This window comes from Dipodomys merriami, unplaced genomic scaffold (genome assembly GCF_024711535.1).
Source record: "Dipodomys merriami isolate MVZ:Mamm:240054 unplaced genomic scaffold, mDipMer1.0.p SCAF_133, whole genome shotgun sequence".
In the NCBI taxonomy this organism is placed as follows: Eukaryota; Metazoa; Chordata; class Mammalia; order Rodentia; family Heteromyidae; genus Dipodomys; species Dipodomys merriami.
Genome location: NW_027202638.1, coordinates 1,373,329 through 1,399,258, shown reverse-complemented (window position 1 = coordinate 1,399,258; position 25,930 = coordinate 1,373,329). Strand labels below are relative to the sequence as shown.

At 37.7% G+C, this 25,930-nt stretch overlaps 1 protein-coding gene across 3 annotated transcripts in view; it reads right to left on the bottom strand.

The window, feature by feature from the left end:
* Positions 1 to 25,687, bottom strand: part of Far1 (fatty acyl-CoA reductase 1) — a 53,244-nt gene extending 27,557 nt beyond the window's left edge. For 2 of the 3 annotated variants that reach the window (XM_070019434.1, XM_070019436.1), the window contains exons 1-3: positions 25,591 to 25,687; positions 10,494 to 10,620; positions 2,133 to 2,327 (exon numbers count right to left, since the gene is read on the bottom strand). In XM_070019434.1, coding sequence (XP_069875535.1) covers positions 2,133 to 2,321 — 189 coding nt within the window. In that variant the 5' untranslated portion in view covers positions 2,322 to 2,327; positions 10,494 to 10,620; positions 25,591 to 25,687. The remainder of the gene's footprint in view (positions 1 to 2,132; positions 2,328 to 10,493; positions 10,621 to 25,590) is intronic. The other variant, XM_070019435.1, reaches the window with a different exon arrangement.
* Positions 25,688 to 25,930: the final 243 nt, after the last annotated feature.

The following is a 25,930-nucleotide window of genomic DNA, read 5'->3' as shown; positions in this document are numbered from 1 at the left end:
AATAGAAAAAGATTTAACTAAATATTTAAGGAAACAAGGAAATGAACTTTCCCTCAAGTTTAGATGTTGGTGGTAAAAAGTATATGAGTGCCTGGACAATGACAATTCAGTGTTATAAGATATAAAAAGAGGACTAACACATAGCAGTTAACTAACTTAATACTTATTAAACGGAATAGGAAAAATTAGTCATCCAGCTTAAGAACACTACATATAGGCTGTTCTCAGAAGAAACATTCAAGCTGAGATCTGGTGAGGGAAAAGGGGCCTTGAGATTATATAGTAAGAGGCAACAACACCTGGACTTGACCAATTACTGGATTAGAAGGATAAGAAATGCAGAAAATTGTGTTAGCGCAGGAAGTACATCTATTTTGCTAAGTAAATTATCATATATCAGAGAACCTGGCAAGGCAGTCTTTATAAATATTTGTTAAGTGAATAAATTCACTAGATTGGAAACACTGTAAAAAAGTCAGTACAGTTTTGAAGATACAAGTTCAGTCTTAGAAATGGTTGAGTTGGTTCATATAGTACCTATATGAAACCTCAGAAAAAAGGACTAAGTAGAAATGATTGGCTTCCCAAAGTAGAATTAACTTCCTTATTCCCTTTTAGTTGTGAAATCAAAGCCACTTGGGGGGAAAGAAAAGCAATAAGCAAAGCACATAGCTCCTTGACTTAGCTGAAGATAAAAACCAAACACCTGGTGGGATGTGAGAAAATACTATACTTAATATCGATGGTGACAAGATGGTGGTGTTTGGCCACTCTGCGAAGTGACATGAGAAACTATATCTTGCACTTGGTCCTTGGGCCACAAATGAAGATGTGTGAGCAATTAAAAAAAAAAAAAAAGAAAGAAATGATTGACTTTGTAGGTCTGGAATTCTGAGGGGAGAGAGAAAGACAGACCAACATAGATGGTACCAATCACAGAGTAGAAGAGATCATCCAGATAGCAACAGCAATGAAAACCTAAGATTGAAACTAGCTATTTTCAAGGACTCTAGCATGGGGCCACAAGCCTCTAATCCCAGCTATGTATGTAGTGGTTTAAGGATAGCCTGGGTAAAAAGGTTAGAAAGACCTTATCTCAAAAGATCAGGCTGGGGTAATATATGCTTATAATTCCAGAGGCTAGAGACAAATCAGGAGGTTCAAGACTAGATCAGGAAAAAAGTTATGTAAGACTCCATTTCAACAAATAAGCAGTGCATGATAGTGTTGTGTCTGACATCCCACTAGTCAGAAGATAGAGGTTGGAGAATCCTAGCTCAAAGATGGCTTCCAGAAAAAGCAGGAGAGACTATCCCTGAAAAATAAACTGAGTAAAAGGGCTGAAGGTATGGTTCAAGTGGCAAAGTACTTGCCTCATGAGTTCAAATCTAACTTAAAGGCCAACCATTCAACTCACATAAAACAAAGCAGGTTTTGTAAGCACCTCACTGGACCTAGTAAGAAGAGATCAAGGCCTAGGATAGAAACACAGTGGGTTTTTTGTAAGTACTACTTGAGCTTAGAGCTTTCTAATTCAAGCTTACAGTCAATGAATGTCAGATGAATGCACTCATTTTGAGAGAATTTACAAGCAAGCATATTTTAATGTTAAGATAATTTTATTCTAGCTTATTTTGTTTTTCTTATCAGCTTTTCTAAAGGTATGAAATGTGCTATTTTATATAACCTCTTTGTCATCTGTGAAAAGGGAGTAATGTCTTCTTTACCCCCAATACTGTTATGAGGAGCAATTCTGGTTCTTAGAAATTTTGAAACAAATCAAACATAATTTCACATACAACAGGTGGTTCAAAACTACCTAATTATTACCTGAAGACGACTATCCAGTAATAACAAATAACCTACTTAAATATTCTAAAACCATACTTTAAATGTTTTTAAGCAAAAGGTTATTAAAACTTATTAGAAAATGTTTCCCATTATAGCTTTTTTTCCTACTGATTTGTAAATTGTATCCAATTTATTGCCATCTTTTAACAATTTAGCTACAATGTTTTTCAATAATGATTTTAGGATACTGGAGAAATAAAACCAAGCTGGTGATGTTTACCATAATCACATGCACAAGCACCTGCTTTTTACTCCTGCCAATGATCATTTTCCACACTTACCTTGCTACTAAGGATCTCTTCTACCCGCTCCTGGGGTGTCTGTCCAGCTTTCTGCCTCACCAAAACGTATACTGAATTCACCTTAGGACAAGACCTCAGTAACTTTTCCAAAAGCACCTTTCCTAGGAAACCAGTAGCTCCTGTGAGGAGGACATTCTTGCCTTCATAGTATTCTGGAATTGAAACCATTTTGACCTTAAGAGAAACAAGACAACTTCACATTAGTTAAAGGATTTATGTTCAATCTCACAAAAAGAAAAAAATCTCGTTAGTCACATATTTTAAAAGAATGACATAAGTCAAGATTGACTATTAGCAAGATAGGACTCTGACCTCTGATTCATTGTAGTACAGTGCTAAGAAAGAAGAAACTGCAGCTTATTCTAACCTTGTTTATCTCATGGGTTACCTTGGACAAGTCACCTTTTCTGGGCCAATGTTTCTTTAATGTACTAAATGTTGTCAAAAATGCCTTCTAACAATAAGAATCCAAATCTTTATTCAATCTCAGTTAAGCCCTAAAAACAATGGAATGGTGTTCTTCTCTTCCCTAAGGAATTTAGAACAGAATAACACTGAATAGAAATCAGCAGTAAGACTCAATTGTCTGGCTAGTATACCCTGGAGGTGTTATGTATACCTATGATTATCAGTTGACACTAGAAGAGATAACATCAAGTCCTTTCTCCTATATGTTTATTGGTGACAATAAATCCAAAATGGTATTTTATTTCTCTTCTGTAAAAAAAGGCATAATACATAGGCTAACTTAACCTTCCAATCCAAATCCCACTGAAACAGTAGAAAGGATCCACTAACAAAATAAATGAACAGCCATGACAAATGGGGTGGGGGAGAGAGGCAGGATACATGCAGTTAGCCAAAAATTAAGTGCTTGTTAACAGTATAAGCTGCTATACTTATACAACAGAATATCTGGAAACAATGAAAATGAAGGAACTATTGCTGCATACAACATATCTCACAAAAAGAAGACTGGACCATCATCTGACTATCCAAAGCAAAAATCTCTCCCACCTAGCCTCTGGGAGGAGTTGAAGACCCATAATCCTCTTGTTTTTCCACCAAAAAACTTTACTGGCACTAAATATTTTTAAAACCCAGTTTCTAGGGGTTAATGACACACTATTCCAGTTTCTTGGGAAATCCTTCCTTGCAGACTCCAATCAAAGTCTGAGGGCTTGGAACTCTCAGGGCAGCATTCTTTCTTGAGATGCCTGCCAAGGGTCCCCTCTCAAGTGTGTACTTTCACTTTGTTCTGTAGTAATAAACCTGTTCCTGTTAAGTCAAAAACAAAATAAAACAAAACAAATTAAAAACCAAATAGGTTGACCATATGTCCTGCTCTGCTTAGAACTAGATTGAGTTATGGCCAGTATGATGGTAAATGCTTATATTTCCAGCACTCAAACTTAATTTTTTTTTTCTTTTTTGGTACTGGGGATCGAACCCAGGACGTTGCACTTGCTAGGCAAGTGCTTTGCCACTGAGCTACATCCCAGCCCTTCAAACTTAATTTTTAATAGAGTCCTCTTTTCACAAAAAAATGTCTCAATTACAAGAGTACTCTAGTTGTAAACTGCTTCAGGTTTGGGACACTTCATGACTTCAATAACTGAAGGCCTAATTAGAGCTACATAATATTAAAGTTAAAATGCTAATAACTTCATATGAAAGATATGAAAACTAATTCTATAATACAAGTAAAATCTGATAGCTATTAATGAAAATTACATACTAGATTTGTTTGTTATAGCTAACTTCCTGAGCATTTTCTTTGTTGTTGTTGCTGTCAGTCATGGGACTTGAACTCAGAGCCTGGGCACTGTCCTTGAGCTTTTTCACTCAATGTTAGTACTCTACCACTTTTGAGCTACAATGCCACTTCTAGTTTTTGAGTGGCTAATTGGAGATAAGAGTCTCACAGGGACTTTCATGCCCAGGCTGGCTTTGAACAGTGATCCTCAGGATCTCCATCTTCTGAAAAGCTAGGATTACAGGCATAAGCCATCGGTGTCCAGCTTCCTGAACATTTTCTGGTATGAATTTTTTACAACATATATTAAGCACAAATGAGTTACCATACTTCATGAGTGGAAATAGCGTTCTTATAAAAGGGACTCTAAGCCAGGGTAGCGGCTCACATCTATAATCCTAGTTACTCAGGATGCTGAGATCTTGAAATTTGTAGTACAAGGCCAACCCAGGCAGGAAAGTCCATGAGACTCTCATCTCCAGTAACCATCAGAAAACCAAAAGTAGAGCTGTGGCTCAAAGTGGTAGAGCCCTAGCCTTAAGCAAAAAAAGCTCAAGGACCATGCCTAGGTCCTGAGTTCAAGCCCCAGGACAACCAAATAATAATAGTAATCAGTGATAAGTTCAGCTGAACAGACATAGACCAAGCAATATGACAGACAGGTGCTGACACAACATCATTCATGATACCAGCAGTAAATGAGATGAAGTTCTATAGGTGCATCAATAATCTCATTCATGAATGTATTAACATGCTAACAGAACATGTACAATATACAACAAACATTCAAACTATCATCAGAATTAGAACAGCTAGAAAGATACTGTTCTACACAGAAAACAAATCTCATCTCAGTACTGGATCAGGTTCTGCCAATACATAAACTGCTTCCTGATAAATAAGGTATGCTTGGTTGAAACAAACTTTCTAGTTTACTTAGTTAATAGCAAAAGATAAACCTTAGGGCTGAACCTAGGTCAGAGTTGGACCCATAATTCCTTCATCTCCAAAGTACATAGATCCATACACCTCTATCTCAGAGCATTTGTGTGAGAATTAAGTGTCACAAATATGCTAAAAACAAAAACAAGATTAGTTGGTTGCTGGTGGCTCAGCACCTATAATCCTAGCAACTCAGGAGGCTGAGATTTGAGAATTGCAGATCAAAACCAGCCAGGCAGAAATATCCCCATGAGATTCTTAACCACTTAGAAACTGGAAGTGGACTGTGGTTCTAAGTGGTTGAGTACTAGCCTTGAGCAAAAGAGCTCAGGGAAGCCCTACACTAACAAAAAACAAAAAACAAAACTCTCAAAACTAGAAACATGATTACAATGCCATACTCATTTTCACTTTATACCTGTGACAGTGTGATCCTCAGCAAATGGTATAATCCGCAATATTTCCAAAATAGTCTGAAAAAAAAATGTCTCCCTCCTTCCCTCTCTACTTTCCTGATAAAAGTTTTCTTTCTTAGCCAAGAATTATTTAGGCTCAAAAAATAAAATATTACCCAAGTAGGATCAAAAGCTATTTTGTCTCTGGATTGACATACACACATACTCTTACTGACTGGAAGTCTTCAAATTTACTTATCAGTATTATGAGAAATACCTAACCATTACCTAAGTTAGAAACTCAGGTTTTATCGTCACAGAGCAATTTTAGAGGTACAACATATGCATGAATTCCCTGTAACCACTGTTGTTCTTAAACTTGTAGTCAATAATACAGAGCAACTAGAGACATCATAATGTTACTAACACAATAGAAATGTATGTAATCATTTACAAAAACTATTTATTTCTGCTTGGGAATACAAGATACAAACATACATAGACATAAGTAGAAATGTCATGATAAAATCTCCCCCATATCAAATATATTGGCACCAAAATTTCAAGGAAGTATTATTTGCAACATTCTAAAAGTGGAAAAGTATCAACAACCCATCAGCTGTATAACATATAAATTCTACACAATAATGAACTTAAAAGAGGTCTCAAATATTAGCTAAAGAACCCAGATATAAAGGTATATTTATTTTTATTATAATATTTAATATTATACCTCACACCTTACCCTACTGAAGAGCTAGGATTATAGGGGTGAGCCAACAAGAAGTTTATTTATTTAGTTAGTTAGTTAGTTAGTTAGTTGGTTATGGGGCTTGAACTCTGGGCCTGGGCACTGGCCCTCAGCTCTTCAGCTCAAGGATAGCACTCTACCACTTGAGCCACAGAGCCACTTCTAACTTTCTGAGTGGTTATTGGAGAAAAGAGTTTCACGGACTTTCCTGCCTGGGCTGGCTTTGAACCATGATCCTCAGACTCACCCTTCTGAGTAGCTAGGATTACAGGCATGAGCCACCGGCACCCGGCAAGAAGTTTATTTTTTAAAGATGTTATTTCCTACATTAAAAAGTGCTATATCTTAATGCCCTTTCCTGAACCCATTATTTATAGTCTTATAAGAAGCAATCCAATTTTTACTCCTTTTTTATTAGTGTTTATTAACTGAACAAAAGGATTTCACTGATATTTCCATACATGCACATAATATACTTTTTTCACTACAAATTTACTTATTAGTATTGTGAGAAACACCTAATTATCACCAACAAATAAATATATAAAATTGTAAACATTTTATACTTCATAAAATGATCTAAAATAATGCATATTTATATAAGACTATTTGTTCAGGTGCACAGTAGAGAATGATTTTATAATTTCACGTAGGTTATTCAAATGTTTTCATTTCAATGTATATAAAAATATTCCCAATGTATAGAAGAAACTGGATTTACTAATGATTGTACATGTTATCTATTTGAAAAACATGTGAAGTAGATATGGATTCCCATTATTACTTTCTTATTCTATCTCCCCCCCCTTTTAAAGTAAAAGGAGGGATTAAAAAGACAAAAACAAAGAACAACCAAAAATATTTGAAAGTACAAATTTTTCTCTCAATTAACCATTCTTTACTACCTGTCTTAACAACTCACTTTCAGCCTTACTTAGAAAAAAAAATTGACAAATAAGACAAAATTGTAGTAAGTGTACTCCTGCTAATCTTGCAAATGTATTCTATTTCCTTATTAGATTACAAATATTTTAGATTAAAAGCCATATAGTTACTTATATATAAAAGTATTAATGAATAAGCTTTGAGTTTTCTTAGTGAAGTTTGACAGGTTTCCCTCCTTGGAATAATGTTGAGATTGACATGGGATGTACTTATCTTCTATGTCCTGAGGGACTGCTTCCTTAGCAATGTTTTCCATGTTCATAAAGCAGTCAAGTGCCCAGAACTACCCAATATAGTACTGTAGTCAAGTGAAGACTGGTGATCTATATGTAGCTTTTTATATTGTGATTTACTACACACAATAACTGAGGAAAGATCTTTATTTTTTTCTATTTCGATGCATACTATTTAATATGATCACAGGTCAACAAAGGATCTTTATAAAGACTCAGTTTCACGTTTTAGCTGCTTTAAATTTATTTAGAGAATCTAAGCACTGAATATGAAAGTCTCAAATTGGGTATCTAGTCATTCAATCTAGCTTTCTATAAATGTTGACTACCTATAGCTATTCCTAAAAGTAGCTTCTATTGTTTTCTTTTTATTAATACTAGCTCCTCTACATCTTTAGCATGTGAACGAATTCATAGCCAAAGCCCATTTCATGGACATTATAAGGTCAACAAATGATCAAAGAATAAAATATTTTGCCTATCTTGTAAACTTTTATTTAACTTTTTATTTAACACAGCCACATGCAATTCTGCTGTCATTGATTCTCTAATTCTGTTTATCTTATTCTATACCTCAGCTGGAAAACTACTTGGCAGGAACACTGAAGAGAATTGAAACAGTAGAAAATTAAGCTAAATGATTTCTTACTGCCCCTTAGAGGCATGACTTAAATAAAAGAAAATAACTTGAAATACCTTTCTAAAGAGAAGATTAAGGCCATGATATTCTAAACTAGAAGTTGGCAAAGGTTTCTGAAAATGTCTGAATAGTAAACATTCTTAATTTTGTGGGCTTTTCTCAGTACCAACTTCTCAACTCTACTATTATAGCATAAAGGCAGTTTCTGTGGTTCTAAAATGTTTGGCCCTATCAAAATTCCTGCTAAAGTTAAATCCCCATGGTGAGTTACTGAGTAGAAAGTAATCTACTATGCTTAGAGGTGGGGACTTCAGGAACTGAGGATTAGAGTCATCAAGGGAGAAACCCCATGATTGATTAAGACAGAAAGATATTGGAGGATAAGAAATTCACATACACTTCCTGTCTCTTGTTAGGTGATGGCTTGCACTGTATCACCTTGAGACTCTGCCTACAGAAGACCATCACCAGATGCAGTCCCTTGAGCCTTACAACTGTGAGATAAATAGTTCCTTTATGAAGTCACCCAGTGTGAATTTACAATAACATTTCATTTATAATATAATTTCATTTATAATAACACAAACAGACTAACATAGGGACCACAGACAACAAATGGGCATGGCTATGTTCCAATAAAACTTTAAATACAGGGGCTGGGAAGGTGGCTCAGTGGTAGAGCGCTTGCCTTGCATGCCTGAGGCCCTGGGTTTTATTCCTCAGTACCACATAACAAAAAGAAAAAAGCCGGGAGTGGCGCTGTGGCTCAAGTGGTAGAGCACTAGCCTTGAGCTGGAGAGCTGAGGGTCAGCACCCAGGCCCAGAGTTCAGGCCCCACAACCGGACCCCAAAAAAAAAAAAAACTTTAAATACAGGAAGCCAGTTTGTAGGACATAGTTCGCCAATTCCATTCTCAATAATGATTTCCAATATTCTGCATTCAGAAACATAACCTATAGATGAAAAAAGCATCAATGGAAAACCAGTGCTGTCTAAAAACACATTGTGATTTCACTACTACTATTCTTACAAGACAATATACAGGAAGATGACCATGTGACAATAACAGCAATGATTGTTCCCAGCTACAATGCTAGAAACAAAGACTGACCTGGCCTGGCACCAGTGGCTCATTCCTGTAATCCTAGAAACTCAGGAGGCTGAGATCTGAGGATCCAAGTTCAAAGCCAGCCTGGGCAATAAAGTATGTGAGATTCTTATCTCAAATTAACCACTACAAAAGGCTCTGTGGTTCTAAGTGGTAGAGTGCTAGCCTTGAGCAAAAAAATAAATAAAAAGCTCAGGGACTGACACCTTGATTTCTATCTTCTACAGTCTCGAGACAACATATTTCTGTAAACTTGTTTTCATTCTGGTCCTGGGGCTTGAACTCAGAGCCTATGTGCTGTCTTGAGCTTCTTTTGCTCAAGGCTAGAGCTCTACCACTTGAGGAGGAGCTCCATTTTTGGCTTTTGTTGTTGTTCTTAGTTTACTGGTGATAACAGTCGCATGAACTTTCCTGGCTGTGTGCTTGCTTCAAACCTCAGTACTCTGATCTCAGCCTCCTGAGTTGTGTGAGTCATTAGTGCCTGGCAAACTTCTGTAATCTTAAGTAGTCAAATTTGTAGAAACTTTGTTAAAACTTCTCTAGGAAACTATCAGAAGGCCAAATACCATAAGGACTACAATTATGGCCCAGAACAAAAAAAAGGATTTCTAAAGATGATTCATACACTTTTTAAAATTATATACATATATAATAAATATACATAAAGACATTTGTAGTTACAAAAAATATACTATTAAATGGAAGAACTTTCCAATGGGTACAAGAAATAGCATAAAGTTTTATATACCAAAGATGAAAGATCAAAAGAACCTCAGGATGGCTTATGAACATGTACTGATTACATATCTGTATATTTACAAATCTCAATATGTAATAGCAGATACAGGCAAAGTAGTATTCTGGTTATCTATCACAACAAAATTGCTCAAGTCTTTTGCCTCTCCCAATGAGGTATTTTGAGCTTCCTTATACACAGTAATTACAAGCTAACGTTAATGGCTTAAACATCAGAATTCCAATAAGCTAGTAGAAGCTCTTTAACCTTTTCTGACCTGGTCTTGAAAGTCATCACAGTGTAACTTTTATCATGTTCTATTGCCTCTAAGTGATCTGAAGATAGGCCAAATTCAAGAGACCATAAACTTTACCTCAGGATGGTTGAGTAGCCTGGTGGCTTTTAAATAGTACAACTGTGCCTCTAATTTGTATCTCTTGGTGCTGACTACTCTTGAGTAATGGACTAATAGGTTTTTTGTATAAGAGTTTACAAGAAAAATAAATGAAGACAGATCTTCATACCTTTGAATTCTGAAAGCTAGAGTTCATACCCCTGTAGTACTGTAGCTGCTGACAGTTACCTTGAAGCCTTGAAAACCAGCCCTTTTCTTCAGGGCTGGGAGGTGTAGCTAGCTCAGTGATAGAGAACTTGCTCAGTATGCACAAGAGCATGTTTTCCAACAAAAAGCTTTGCAGTTTTTTCCAGTAACCTGTATACCATAATAAATCTGAAGTTTGTGTATTCTTTCACAATGCACACCAATCATTGTAACCATGAAACCAAATATCATGAGCCCAATACAAAAAGATGTCTGGCCAAAGTAGGACATACTTAGAATCCTCTGGGCTCCTTAAGGAAGACAGATCACTTCAAAAGGATCAGCACTACCTCTCCTGTGCTCCTCAAGGTGACTTGGGAGTAATCAGTAGTCTCTGGGTCTCTTCTTCAGTCACCAAATCTGTGAAAGGACAATATTGTCATTTAGTTTAACAATCATAATTGGTTTTATTTCCTATTCTATAAAACAACACTTCATTCTATAAAACAAAACAAGTACTCCAATAGACTGAGCAAAAGAGGCTCTGTTTGTTTCTCTCTCAGTAGTTTTCTGTTTTTATTTATTTATTTTTCTTTCCCTTGAGATGAGTTCTGACTATGTAATACAGGCTGGCATTCAATTCAAGAACTTCCTGCTTGGAGGACTAAGTACAGGTGTAATGCCACATGCCCAGCTTAAGAGGTCAGGTACTTTTGGGATTTTCTTTTCAAGTAGTACTGAAGCTTAAGTCTAGGAGGTTACACTGTCTAGTAATACTCCAAGGCACACCCATAACAGTTTTTTGCTTTTAGTCATTTTTCAGAAAGATGTTGTGATTTTGCCCAGGGCCAGCTTCAGACCTATCATATGATAGGTCTCTCATATAGATAAGGCTATAAGTGCCAGCTACCCTTGGCACTAGCTTATTTAGATTGGGTTTGCTAATTTTTTGCCTTAGCTGACCTCAAATCTTGATCTTTCTGCACTGTGTATTTGGGATTACAGATTTCCCCCAGAATCAAGAGTTTGATTTTATAAAAGAAAGAAAGAAAGAAAGAAAGAAAGAAAGAAAGAAAGAAAGAAAGAAAGAAAGAAAGAAAGAAAGAAAGAAAGAAAGAAAGAAAGAAAGAAAGAAAGAAAGAAAGAAAGAAAGAAAGAAAGAAAGAAAGAGAGAGAAGGAAGGAAAGAAAGAGAAGGAAGGAAAGAAAGAGAGAAAAAGAAAGAAAGAGAGAAAAAGAGTGAAAGAAAGAAAGAGGAAGGAAGGGAGGAAGGAAGGGAAGAAGAAAGGGAGGGAAGGAGGGAGGCAGGCAGGGAGGGAAAGAAAATGAAAAGATGGATGAAGCAGAAACACAGAATGTGATTGGTGATTTTAATAAAGTTACTTTCCTTGTAAAGTGGAAAAGGTAAATAGATTAGAAAAATAACTGATTGGCTAACATCACGTTACTTAGAGAGTCAGGGGTATGGCTCAGTGGTAAGAATGCTAGCCTAGCATTCATGAGTCCCTGGGTTCAATCTCTAGCACTACAAAATAAATCAGGCTAGTTAATGTTTTCCTTATTTGTATTAAGGCAGAGATAACTTTACTATCATATCAAATGAAACTAGGCTATTTGGGAAATATGGCTGTTACTGGTCTAATCCAGATTTCTCAGAAATCACACAAGCAGCTTAGTTTCTGCTTGGTGCTATGCAACTATTATATGAGTGATTCCACTTTGATTTTCAGTCTGGTATGTTAGGGCATAGTATAAGACCTTAATCCAAACAGTGACCTCCTGTGAATTTTTTTAACAAACAAGACTGATACAAAAAAAAAAGAGCTGTTTCTTTTAATTAAGACTGTGAAGTACCCTCTCTGTTAGTATACACTGTTAAGATTTCCTCCTTGGAGCCAGGCGCTGGAGGCTCAAGCCCGTAATCCTAGCTACTCAGAAGGCTGAGATCTGAAGATCACAGTTTAAAGCCAACCTGGGCAGGAAAGTCTGTGAAACTCTTATCTCCAATAAACCACTAAAAAAACAGAAGTGGTGCTGTGGCTCAAGTGGTAGAGCACTCGCCTTGAGCTGAAGAGCGTAGGGACAAGTGCCCAGGCCCAGAGTTCAAGCCCCACGACAGACCAAAAAAAAAGATTTCCTCCTTGAGGGCATATCTGGAACCAGAGGTCCATATGTTTATTATATGCCAATAAATGTTTTAAACCATATATACACCATGGATTCTTTAGTGTTTTGGTTAAGGCTCAACATAAAACTTCTTATGAAAATAAAATATAAGGAACAAATAAAAATCCTAAATGCAAACTCGAAGTGTACAAACTACTTACTGTAGTTAAGTACAAATAATGGATGATTTTTTTCTTTTTTCAAAAATTAAGGCTTATCAGGCATTTTTCCACAAACAAAAGAATAGCTCTAGCGTCTTGGTTAACATTGCTTTCTTCAATAAAAGATGCTAGTGTCCAACACTGTTCTAAGCACCCATTGAAGTAGACATAATGGCCACTCTGTTTGCCTACACAGGCACTGATAGAACAATATCTAACTGCCCTGTTTTCACCAATGTCTAAGGTATTTCTTCTTAGTGAGTTCATTAGTTCTCAGGCCACTGGATAACTATTTTGTACATTAATGTACAAAACTGTTGCTCCATAGCATGGTACTTTCACAGGCCTAAAATATGCCTACGACATTATTCTAAAAAATGTTATGTTTTATATGTTCAGTTCCTGTATCAGGGAAGGGAAAGGAAAAAGAAAGAAAGGGGAAACAAAGGAAAAGGAAAGCGAAAAGGGAAAGGGAAAGGAATAAGGATGGAAAGGAAATGGAAGGAAAAAGGGAAAGAGAAGAAGGAGGGAAGAGGGAGAAGAAGAGAAAGGATGGAAAAGGAGAAGAGAAATCAACTTCATCTAAGGAAATTTTAATATGGAATTAAAATCATATGCTTTGCAGAAATCTTAAAAATTGCAGTAATATCAATTTTCTTTTGTTCCTGTTTCTAAAGTTCAAGGCCCAAACTGATAGGGTAATAATTTCTCTACTATAAAACCTATCAGAAAGGGCTATGTTCACTTTACACATAGCTTGTTAATACAGAATAATAAATAGGAAAAAATGTTCGTAATAGCTCACTGAGATTGGGGGAGGAGGTATCCTACTGTTTGGAAAAAAACATTTCATTTTAGGGAGAATACATTCATTTAAAGAGTGTTTCCCTTTATTTTTTAAAATAAAACTATTATTCTATCTTTACTCCTTACCTTAATAAAAATGTTTTCATATTAAGATAAAAAAATTTATCGTAGCTGGGCATCTGTGGCTCATGCCTGTAATCCTAGCTACTTAGGAGGCTGAGATCTGAGGATCAGGGTTCAAAGCCAGCCTGGGCAGGAAACTCTGTGAGACTCGTATCTCCAATAAACCACCAGAAAATCGGAAGTGGCACTGTGGCTCATGTAGAACACTGGCCTTGAACTGAAGAGCTGAGGGACAGTACCCAGGCCCAGAGTCCAAGCCCCACAACTGACCAAAAAAAACAAAAAAAAAAATGCATCCTAGTATTATTATAGTATTATCAGAATGAAACAGTGTTCAGGTCACACTAAACTTTTAAGTGTATTACTAAATATGGATCTTTCAAATTTTGCAAACAAAGCAATCAAATATCCTGTTTTACTTAAAAATCCATTAAAAGTAAATAATTAAAATTACTCAGTAAAACTGATGTTACATTAAAATGTATCTTGTTTATCTGGAATAGACTATACATAGATTATAGGTTTACTCAAAAACTGCCTCATGTAAATTACTAATTATATATCAGGTGTAGTTTAATTCAAGTCCAATTCACCAAAAGTAATCTCTCAAAAATAAGTAAAATCGTAATTTTGCTAAGGTATGAAGTGCTCTGAAGATCCTGCTTCATTGATATTCTATATTACCTCTCTAATTCTGTTGTGTATCCTTTTTTCAGGTACCTTCTGAATCTGTTCTTAATAGGGAAACTAAAAACAGTCCTTCAGTCCTCCAAGGAAATTTTGAGGTAAATGGGACAGGGAAACTCTATACTTCATATCCAATCAGATTAGCAAGGCATATTAGCATATCAATGACAAAAGGTACACAGGTAAAGAAACTCAAGAGAACTCTAAAGCCCTTAGCCATGCTGAAAGAGCCTCTACCACACATTCACACTCAAAAGTTACAATTTTTTTTTAAGCACTGGGGATTGAACTAAGGGCCTACCACGTGAGCCACATTCCCAGTCTTTTTGCTTATTAGTGTACTTTCAGATAGGGTCTTGCACTTTTGTCAGGACTAGACTTTGACCCTTCCCCTTCTTTCTACCTCCCAAGTAGCTAGTATTGCAGGTTAGGACAATATGGCAGTTTTCTGTGAGAAGGAATAGCTACAGGAATGTCTTTAAATGACTAAATCCCACCACAAACTCTCTTGTCAAAAGTATTTTCTTATATAGAAACAACCCGGATGCCCCACAACAGATAAGTAGACCCAAAAATGTGGGTACCTATGCACAATGGAATTTTACACAGCCATCAGAAAGAATAAAATAATGCCATTTGCAGGGAAATGTTTGGAACTAGAACAAATCATGTTAAATGAGGTAAGGCAAGATCAGAGAGACAAAATGGTGCATGTTCTCCCCAATATGCAGAAGTTAGATCTAAAATGCATTAGAATATGACAAATGACACAGGATTCTAGATACTCACATACAGTGAGACCAAAAGAGGATAATCTTAGGAGAAAAATCACCAAAGTGCAAAACCCAAAAGCCTCTTCATATGCAAATAAAATAATATATATTTACTGAAATGAATGCCAAAGATATGAAAACAAGGGACTTTTTTCTTAAAATTTTTTTCTTTTTCTGATGACTCTGTATTCTTTACCTTATATACAGGGTATTTATGTGCACATCTGTGGGAGAGTGAGGGGAGGGTACCGAGTCCGAGGAATAAGAAAAGTGCAGCAATGGAGTGCACTAGAAATTGATGAAAGTGAACTATGCAATTCATGGGTGGAGATGAGAGGTAGGGAATGGAGAAAATGGAGGAATAGATAATGCTGTACACAAATTTACATACCTAACACATGTAAATGTAACCCTGCTGTATATCACCTCTAAAATAACAATAAAGTAAATTTTAAAAAATAAACCTACTCAAAAGGCAAAAAAAAAAAAATTTATCTTTAAAACTTTGCAAAGTTCAGAGTCACATCATGCAACTAAATGCTATCAAGCAGATAATCAAACCAAAAAGATATAAAAATGAGAGTAGTATTAATAAGCCCTGAAATTGTGGGCTATTACACTAAGGATGGGGTGAAAGTATGGCAACATAGACATCAGAGTATAAAAATTCAAGAAATTCTTAGTCAATTTATCAAAGTCACAGTGCTAAAAACTTAAGCAATTTCCTCTAGTGGATACTGAGATCTAGAATGGAGATGCCAAATTTTTCAAAAACATAAAAAGACTAAAAAATTCAAAGCAATGAATTACTACACTGTTGATATAACCAAGTGGCTTTGTGGCAAGCAAAATAACTTTTCTAGTCACTTTCTTAATTCACTGAAGAGGAAGGAGGCTCCAGGCTCTTAAGTATGTACTTCTACCACTATGCATTAGAATGAGTTGTTTCCAGGTCTTACAATACTTAGGGAATTATTAACTCCAAAGGTTATCACTAATTCAACGAATATTTACCATTTTTAGGCTAGCTCTGCAGTCATAAGTCCCACTATCAGCTAATTTTCAGGATTCTTACTCTATGTATTCTGTTTATGCTAATAAACATTACCATGGCTATAATATAAACACAATCCAAAAGTTTTCAAAACCCTATTTTCTTTGGCAACACTGAGATTTGAATTCAGGGCCTTGTTAGGCAGGTGTTCTACCACCTGTGCCACAACCCAGACATTTTGCTTTTAGGTATTTTTTACAATATGATATTGTGTGTATGCCCAGGGCTAGCCTGGATCTTGATCCTATTTATGCTTCACCAGTAGCTGGAATGACAGGTGTAGACCACACTTTGGCTTTTTTTTTTTCATTGATTAAGATGGGCATTTCAACTTCTTTCCCAGGTAGCCCTTGCACCACAATCTTCCATATCCTAGACTACCTAGTAGCTATAATTACAAATATGAAACCTTATACCCAAACTAAAAAACACATTTTCAAAGTAACTTATTTAAGACTATCCTTCCAAATTAAGTTGATGATGATTCTCAGGGGCTCCTGAGAATGACCACTGAGAACCAATTCTTTGCCTGCCAAAAACCCTTTATTATTTGTAGAAGTTATTTCAATACATATGTGAACTTCAAGATGCTTTAACAAATCCTTCCCTCCAGACATCTTAACTGTTTAATAGCAAGGTATGTCAAAGAACAGTCTTCCTTTATCTCTTGGAGAAAAAAACTATTTAAGGATTTATCCATTCTTAAATATTCTTCTTCCTATGAATTCAGATAGACAGTAACCATATCTCATGTATATAAAGTACCATAAATCTACTCCAAAATCTTTTGTAAAATCATTCCTACATATTTATTAAACTGGCTTTATTTCCAAGCATGGTGGTACACACTTGTAATCTGAGTGTGTTTGGACAGGTCTGAAAATTCAAGGCCAGTCTGAACTACAGAGCAATACTTTAGTCTCCAAAAATACAAAAATAAAATAAAATGGCTATGGCTTTTTTTGCCCTAAGAATCCAATTAAGAACTGGGCTAGTTTGCCAGGTGCTCACACCTGTTATCCTAGCTACTTGGGAGGCCGAGATCCAGAGGATCAAGGTTTGAAGCTGGATGAAGCAGAAAGTCCATGAGATTGCCTCCAAAATAACTAGCAAAAAGCAGGATTTGAAGTATGGCTCCAATGATAGAGCATGGAACTCCAAGTCCAAACTTCAGTACCTGAAAGATTATTAGACTTTGCCAGAGAACCACACAGACATCCAGGTACAGAAAACAAAGAAAGGTTTATTGCTGGGAAAGGGGTCCAGTAAGTGCCCTTCTCACAAGGGAGAAGTGAGAAGAAGCACTGGCTATTGTCTACGGTGACCTATATAACCTAGGAGGTTTAGGAGGGGCTAGGAGGCAGAGACCCTGGTGTGGATGTGTGGGCCAGGGGCTTCATCATGGCGGACTAGGATTTATGGCTGCTATCCTAATAGTAGATAAGGGGTCCAAAGCTGTCCAAAGCTGAAGGTCACTCTAAGGGGCTCTTGTTGCCTTAGATGGTGGTAGCTGCCCCAGAGAAGTGCCATCCCAAGGTAAAGAAGGTTGGAAGTTTATTATTTACTGCCTTTACTACTACATGGGCCTAGTGTTGCCTAGGAAGAGAGCATGCTAAGCTGTGGAGAAGGGAAGGAGTGTGCTAAGCTATGGGAAGAGAGCTAACAGTACTGGGAAAAAAAAGCAAACAAAAAAATGTAAAAGATCTGCATTATGGAATATACTTTAAGATTTTATTATTAGAATACTTCATAATAAGATATAACAGTATACAGTTTCTAAATCCAAAGAGTTCTCAAAAACTGAAATAAACAACATATTTCAAATTAATGTTAAAATTGTCACATGGTTGTCAAATGCTTAATACTTACTAAGTTAAATGCATGTGTATTCACAAAAAAAGCTACCACTTAGTTTCAAAGTGACTTATATTTGAGAGCTAATTGGCAGATACCCATGTTCTAGCCAAAGTAGATCTATTTTTACATATGGTGCAAGATATTTAGAAGACATTGATACTTTTTAACAGAATGTGCCACATAGTTCACCATGGCCAATGATATAATCACAAAGTGCACTAACTGGCTTTTATCAAGAACTGAGGTAAGACCACTACCATGCCAATATTGTACAGGTCTAAAAAATGAAAAGGTACAGATTTACATAGAACTTATTCTGAGTTAAAGTTGGATTTTTTTTCGTAACTATATTCTTTATCCATGTGATCACCATCACTTCCCTCCCTAAATGTCCTTTCTCCGTGTCTACAGCTATCAATACAACTTACATTTCAAAACAATGCCAATTTCCAATTAAAAGTCTCTCTCTACCAATATAACATTACATTCTGTCTTGTAATCATACCTTGTATATTCAGTGTCCACCCTTATATAGCTGTCAAAAATGCATTATTAAAATGTACAAGTCTTATGAGATGAGAAATACTTTTAGAAAATGCAAATGAGTGACTCTTAAGAAAAAATAGATTAAATGTTCAAGTCTCAAACTATACTAACATGAACAAATTTTCATCTCACTTGGTAATCAAGTGTCTACAATCAGCTGTATTGTCATAACTGTTTTTATTAATGCCCAGTATATACTACATTATATGGTAATACTTAAAAAAAATCTGTTTCAAACTAAAGAGGGAAGAGGTGGAAGCTAGACTGGCCACAAGCTCACAATTGATAAGGTTGGTGATGTATGCACTGTTATCAATTTTTTTTTCTTTTTTGGGTCCGGTCGTGGGGCCTGAACTCTGGGCCTGGGCGCTGTCCCTCAGCTCTTCAGCTCAAGGCAAGGCTAGTGCTCTACCACTTGAGCCACAGCACCACTTCTGGCTTTTTTTTTTTTTTTGCTTATGTGGTACTGAGGAATAGAACCCAGGGCCTCAGCATGCAAGGCAAGCGCTCTACCACTGAGCCAACTTCCCAGCCCACTGTTAGCAATTTTAACCTATTTATTTTTGTGCCAGTTCTACAGGGTGTGGACACTGTCCTTAAGTATTTTTGCTCAAGTCTAGAGCTTTACCACTTGAGCCAAAGCTCCATTTCTGGCTTTTGAAACTTAAGAGATACTTGCACATTCCTGCCCCAGCAGTCTTCAAACTGTAATCCTCAGATCTCAACCTCCTGAATAGCAAGGATTATAGGCATGACCCAACAGCATCTAGCTTTTAATAGCAATTTTTATTAATACAAGTTTACAGAAGAAGTTTACCTTTAACAGCTTCTTAAGATAGGTCCAGTAGTTTTCTTCTTTAAATTGCCCAAAATAGAGCAAAAGAGTTTAAATTTACTAAACACAATTCATTCTTTAGGCACTAACTACTTTCAATAAAATATCAATTTTTTTTATTTTGCAGTGCATGCTATGAAAGTACTCTGTAACTCAGGAATATTCCCAGACCTATATGGTTTCTTATAAGCTGAAATAAAACATCAATTATTCATTTATTCACTAATGATTTAATGGGTACCTGCTTTCTAAGATAACTCTGTCAAAGTAAATGTAGGATATTAAAAATAATACATCCTCTCTAATACATCAAGAATCTAACTATACCCTCAGGGATCAATGACAAGTATGGCAGGCAGAGAAGACAAGGAGCAAGAAGTAATGCTACGGGGCCCTGGGTTGGATTTCTCAGCACCACATAAACAGAAAAAGCCGGAAGTGATGCTGTGGCTCAAGTGGTAGAGCGCTAGCCTTGAGCTGAAGAGATGAGGGACAGCGCCCAGGCCCAGAGTTCAGGCCCCACTACTGGACCCAAAAAAAAAAAAAAAAAGTTTCTTTCTTCTTCATTTAGAAAATTGGAATCAAACTGTTTTGGTCCCTAGAGAAAATCCTACTAGTTTATTTGGGGAATAATTACCTAATAAGACAGGCTTATTTTCTTAATATTTGTTTGAGAATAAAACACTGATAAATTTCTAGCCATTTAAATTGATTAGTTACATATAAATTATGCCCATAATATTTTCATACTATTTTTTTAATTTCTTTTTTTTTATTGTGAAAATACTGTACAGAGGGGTTACAATTACATGGGCAAGATATTGAGTACATTTCTTATCAAGCATTGTAGCCTCCTCCTTTGTTTCCACTTCCCATCCCTTCCCATCCCTCCCCCCCCACCCAATCCTCCCTGCCCCCCTCCCTCCTCCACCCCCCATGAAAGTTGTAAAGTTCGTTTCCCACATAAGGACTTGTACATCTCATTGTTGCAATGGGTCCACCTGTATCCCTATTTAAACGATTTGTTTTTCCCCTTCCCCTCCACAAATTATACCAACATCAAATACAGTGAAAACAGGGGTTATACTGTGGGGGAAGGACATACAAAGCAACAAAGAAATAATCTTATAAATGCGTTAGAAACAATCGAATGAAAGAAAAAAAACATTTGAGTACGTATCTTAGGGTTCATTTCCCTAACATCACCTTATCTGACCTTTTCTGCTTGACTCAGACATATACTAGATATTGCAAATAAGGGAAACCATGGGACCTATGTTTCTTAGGGCCTGGCTTACTTCACTTAATATAATTTTTTCCAAGTCTTTCCATTTCCTAACAAATGGGGCAATGTCATTCTTTCTGTTGGGGTATCTGGGTTGGTTCCATATCTTAGCTATAGTAAATAGTGCTGCAATAAACATAGTCATGCTGGTAGCTTTAGTGTGGTCTTGTTTGTGAACATTTGGGTAAATGCCCAAAAGTGGGATTGCTGGGTCATAGGGGACTGACTCTATGTGGAGTCTTTTGAGGAACCTCCATACTGCTTTCCAAAGTGGTTGAACAAGTTTACACTCCCACCAACAATGCAGTAAGGTTCCCTTCTGTCCACATCCCCTCCAGCTTTCATACTATTTATACTGAACTAAAAACTAAGCCCTTTACAAACCCACTAAAGAGAAGAACTACAAAAACAATGTATGGAAAGAAGAAAGGATATTTAGGCAAAAGAGTCAAAGGACTCAATTCTATGAGTAGTTCCTGGTTTTAACCTTAAACTCTAAGAAAACAAATATTGAAGTCCAGACCACACCTTTAGTAACCTGATCCTGCAGATTAAACAAATCTCATCTTTCAATGTGTTCCCACCATTACAACCTCATCATTTCCAACATGGGAATAAGGCCTTCCCATGGGGTTCATATGGAGTTGGTACTGAAATAAGACTATCTTTTCTATCACCCCAAATTCTAACCTACATATTCCCCCACTGTTTGCTTATTACTCTTATAGTTGGCTTTCACCCAATTGCTTTTATACAAATATTATGCTTATTTTTAAAAACATTTTAACAGGTGTGTATCTGTTAAAATTCACAGGCCATTCAGGATCTTTATAGCCCAATTAAAGCATTACAAGGAGCCCTGTCATCATCCATTCTGTGAGTTTGATCATAATTATGATTACACCACAAATTTAAATTTGTACAATACCTGCCATTAAGCATAATTATCAGCCCATATTTTAATTTATGTTGGCTTTCTGGACACTAAATTCACATTTCTTTTTTCCTTATCTAACTCAATTGTTTTTTCTCAATCATGTTCTTCTGAGTCTTAAGCACTTCTGAACATTTTCTTCTGTCTTAAAAATTTCCAAATAGTAAATTCCTCAGTAGCTCTTAAAATCTCTACAAGTAAACTTTTTCCTTCATCACTTGCTCTTCTTCTATAACAGGTCTGGCTGAGACCTGACCTTTATATTTTCTTCTCAACTTCGAATCCTTAGCATTTAACAAAATGCCTGGTATCAAGCCAATACTTTTTTTTTTTTTTTTGGGGGGGGGGGGTCCGGTCTTGGGGCCTGAACTCTGGGCCTGGGCGCTGTCCCTCAGCTCTTCAGCTCAAGGCTAGCGCTCTACCACTCGAGCCACAGCGCCACTTCCGGCTTTTTTCTTTTGGCTTATGTGGTGCTGAGGAATCAAACCCAGAGCCTCAGGCATGCAAGGCAAGCACTCTACCACTGAGCTACCTTCCCAGCCCTCAAGCCAATACTTGATTTAACATTATTGCTCATTTTTGCTAATCCTGACCTGTCATCTACTAGCTAGTATGCCTTTAGGCAGGCTACATCTGTCTTCAGCTCTCTCACCCATAAAATAGATAATCAAAAGATGATTCGTGCAAAGAATATCTGGCACAACAGTGTCAAATAAAATTTGCCACTATCACTACACTCTAATGTAAAACTCAAAAAAAGGTTGATGATCAAATCTACCTCAAAATGACATTCTCTTGACTATCCAAAAAATGTTTTTGTGCACTTCCCTTTATTATCTTCAATCCATCAAATAATTCTCTCCTAGCTACCACCCAGAACTATTATATATCAACTAAACTGCGTTTAGAGGCTTAGTTGATTTCTACACTCCAAATGTTCATTTAAATCTTTCTCCTTAAAAACTCTTTTTAAGGGCTGGGAAGGTGGCTCAGTGGTAGAGTGCTTGCCTTGCATGCATGAGGCCCTGGGTTCAATTCCTCAGCACTACATAAACAGAAAAAGCTGGAAGTGGCACTATGGCTAAAGTGGTAAAGAGCTAGCCTTGAGCTGAAGAGCTGAGGGACAGGGCCCAGGCCCAGAGTTCAAGCCCCACAACTGACAAAACAAATAAACAAACAACTCTTTTAAGTCAGGCACCAGCGACTCATATCTATAATCCTAGCTACCCAGGAGGCTGAGATCTGAGAATCTTTGTTTAAAGCCAGCTAAGGGCAGGAAAATCTATGAGAGTCTTATCACCAATAATCTACTCAGAAAAAGCTGAAGTGGTGCTGTGGCTCAAGTGGTAGAGCTTTAGCCTTGAGCACAGAGAGGTACAGGGACAGTGCCCAGGCCCTGAGTTCAAGCCCCAGGACTGGCAAAAAAAGAAAAAGCAAAAAATATAAACCTTTTAAATTCATGGTTCTTCTTGTTAAGTGAGGTAAGCCATCTCTCAGATGTTCTCTCTGATATGCAGAAGTTAGATCTAAAATGCACTGGGATATGACAAATTATACAGGATCCTTGATACACACAGTGAGACCAAAAGAAGATATTCCTAAGAAGAAACACAAAGGCGCAATGCTTAAGTGCCTCATCATATTTATATAAAATAATATACATACTAAAACAAACTCCAAGATATAGAAACAAAATACTTTCTTTTTTAAATTAGTTTTTAGTTTTTTTATGGTGTATTCACACGTATATCTTTGGGACGGTGGGGGAGAAGGCAACAGAACTCAAGGGAAAAGGGGCAAAAAAGTCCAGTAGTGAAGCTCACTGGACATTGATGAAAGTGAACTGTACAACTCTGTGGGTGGAGATGGGAAGGAGGGACTGGGAGAAAATGAGGCAACAGATGACAATGTACTAAAGGAAATGTACTCATTACATGACCCATATAACTGTAAGCCCTCTGTACATCACTTCTATAGCAACATAATAATTTAAAAATACATTTGTGATTCTTGTCCAGAGCTGCTTATAACTAAACCCAAATTACTGGATTTTCATTCTTGTATCTTCTAATAATCCAGACTCCCATCTCCTACTTCAAGTGATGGCTGAAAACTCACCTTTTCCAGGAAACTTTTCCTAACTCCACATCACTTAAATTAATTCTCTTCTCTGAGGGTCATCAGTGCTTAAGTATTTATTCTATTACTAATGAAGGTCCTCAGTGCTTAAGTATTCTATTACTACAGTAAAATGTGATCACAGTGAATAGTGTTATCAAGAAATAATTTCTACCTCTTAAAGAATGATGATTCATTAGTTACAATGCTTTGTTGATCTGGTGAACAAGGAAACAGCCTATAACAACTGTTCTTGTTGCTCTGTCCTGTACACTGTAACTCTTCACAATCCTTTTGTCCTTCCACACAAACAGAAATTATCTCTTTCACCCAAATATACTGGATATGGCACTTCTCTGTCTTCAAACTCTTCCAATAAATACTTCACAAATAAAAATTCCAAAAGCTTCAAACAAAAAGGCACTAACAGTGATTGATGTGTGTGTGTGTGTGTGTGTGTGTGTGTGTGTGTGTTTATACACACATACCAGGTCTTTCTTTCCTACCTTTTATTGTTCAGTGCTAGGATGGAACCCAGAGTCCCATACATGCTACCACTGTACATGACTCTTTCCCGATTGAGAAGAATTTTAAACCTTTTTTTAGCTACAAAAACTCTTCTCTTATCAGGGCTGAAATTTTCTCAAGAAGTGAAAGACATAATCAAATTCCACTACATTAAACTGATGCATTTTCAAGACACAATGTTGAAAACGAACTTTACAACTTTGGACAGGGGGAGGGAGGAGTTGAGGAGGTGGGAAGGGAAGGAATGGTAGGGGAAAAACAAAGGAGTGGGTAACAATGCTCGTAGGAAATGTACTCATTACCTTGCTCATGTAACTGTAACCCCTCTGTACAGTATCTTTACAATAAAAAATATATTAAAAATAAATTGATGCATTTTTATAGAGAACTATACTTACACATTAAGCCTCATTGGTGTTAATGTATAGAGATCTTGCATCATTTTTATGCTGTATTACACACGCCCAACAAGATAATTGAGAAACAACCCTCTAGGGCAGATTTTCCAATAGTTTCTTCCCATGTTGCCATTAAACTATCATTCTACTTAACTGTTAAAGAAGGAAGCGATTCACCTAAAGTAAACGTGTATGCCCATTACTGCAGACAGGGTACGTTTGTGCTGCTCAAGCAAACTAATCAGCATGGAAAGAGGAAGAAGGTGCAAGGTATGACCAGCCTCAGGAGTGAGAGTTAACAAGTCTGATTGTTCAGTCCTTCATGAGTAGTGAATGAACCCTATGAACCTGAGACATTTGGTTCTCCTGACTCCGCCGTTGCTCGTTACTCATAAAAGATTTACAGCCTTTCAGCTACCATACATATATCTACCTCAACTATTCCTGTATACTTTTTCAGCAGGCCAAGTAACGTCTTCTGGTCAAGCAGTCTCCTTCCATATATCACACTAAAAGAAAACCTCTCCCCGCAGTCACCTTCTGGTTTCAGTCCACGTGTCTCCCATATGTGTAGCGAACCCAAACCTACTTCCCCTTCCTTCTCAGCTGATCCCTCCCGAACCCCGACCGCCTGCCAACGGCCTCCCGGCCCGCGCCTTCTTCACAGGACACCCTTTTTCTGAGCATCATCCCTTTTCCCATCACTTTCTTCCTCCTCTGGGCCTGGAATCCCTCAAGCAGGGCCCTGCTTCTGCCACCACCCTCCCTCCAGCACCGGAGCCCGCTCCTCTGTCAACTATCCGCCCCACCTTCCCCACCACTCCGCGGCCTCCCACCCTGAGCGGCGCCCCCGGCTCCGCCCCCGACTCCGCCGAGGCAAACCAGGCCTGTCCGTCCGGCCCCCTCAGGAAGCCGGCTCTCCAGAGGGCGGTGGCCCGGCCACGCCGCGCAGGGACCATCCCGGCTGAAGTAAGCGCCCGGTTCCCCGGACGGACACGGTGGGGGCGGGGTGGGCCGACGGCCCCACCTCAGCCCAGCCAGCCCTCAGGGAGCCTCAGCAAGGGCAGGGCAAAGAGGAGGCTCCCGGCTCAGGCCTCTAGTAGCGTGCCTGCCTCTCACCTAGACGCAGAGGAGGGGCCTCGCTCTCTCTCCCAGGGAGTCCAGCGATGGCTACGCCGCCACTGCCGCCGTCGCGCTCTCTTCACCGCCCCCGGCCGGCTGCCGAAGAGCGGACGCACAGCGGCACGCCCATTGGCTGCAGCAGCATTCACGTCAGCGGGTCCCAACCGCACCTCGGAAGATGATTGGTTGGCCCTGCGCCTCTTTTCCACATAGGCTTCTGATTGGTTCTCGAGGGCACCCTTACCGGGAGGACCACTCATCCTCCTCCCCTGTTCAGCCTCCTAACCTCCCCCAACACACACATACACACACACACACACACACACACACACACACA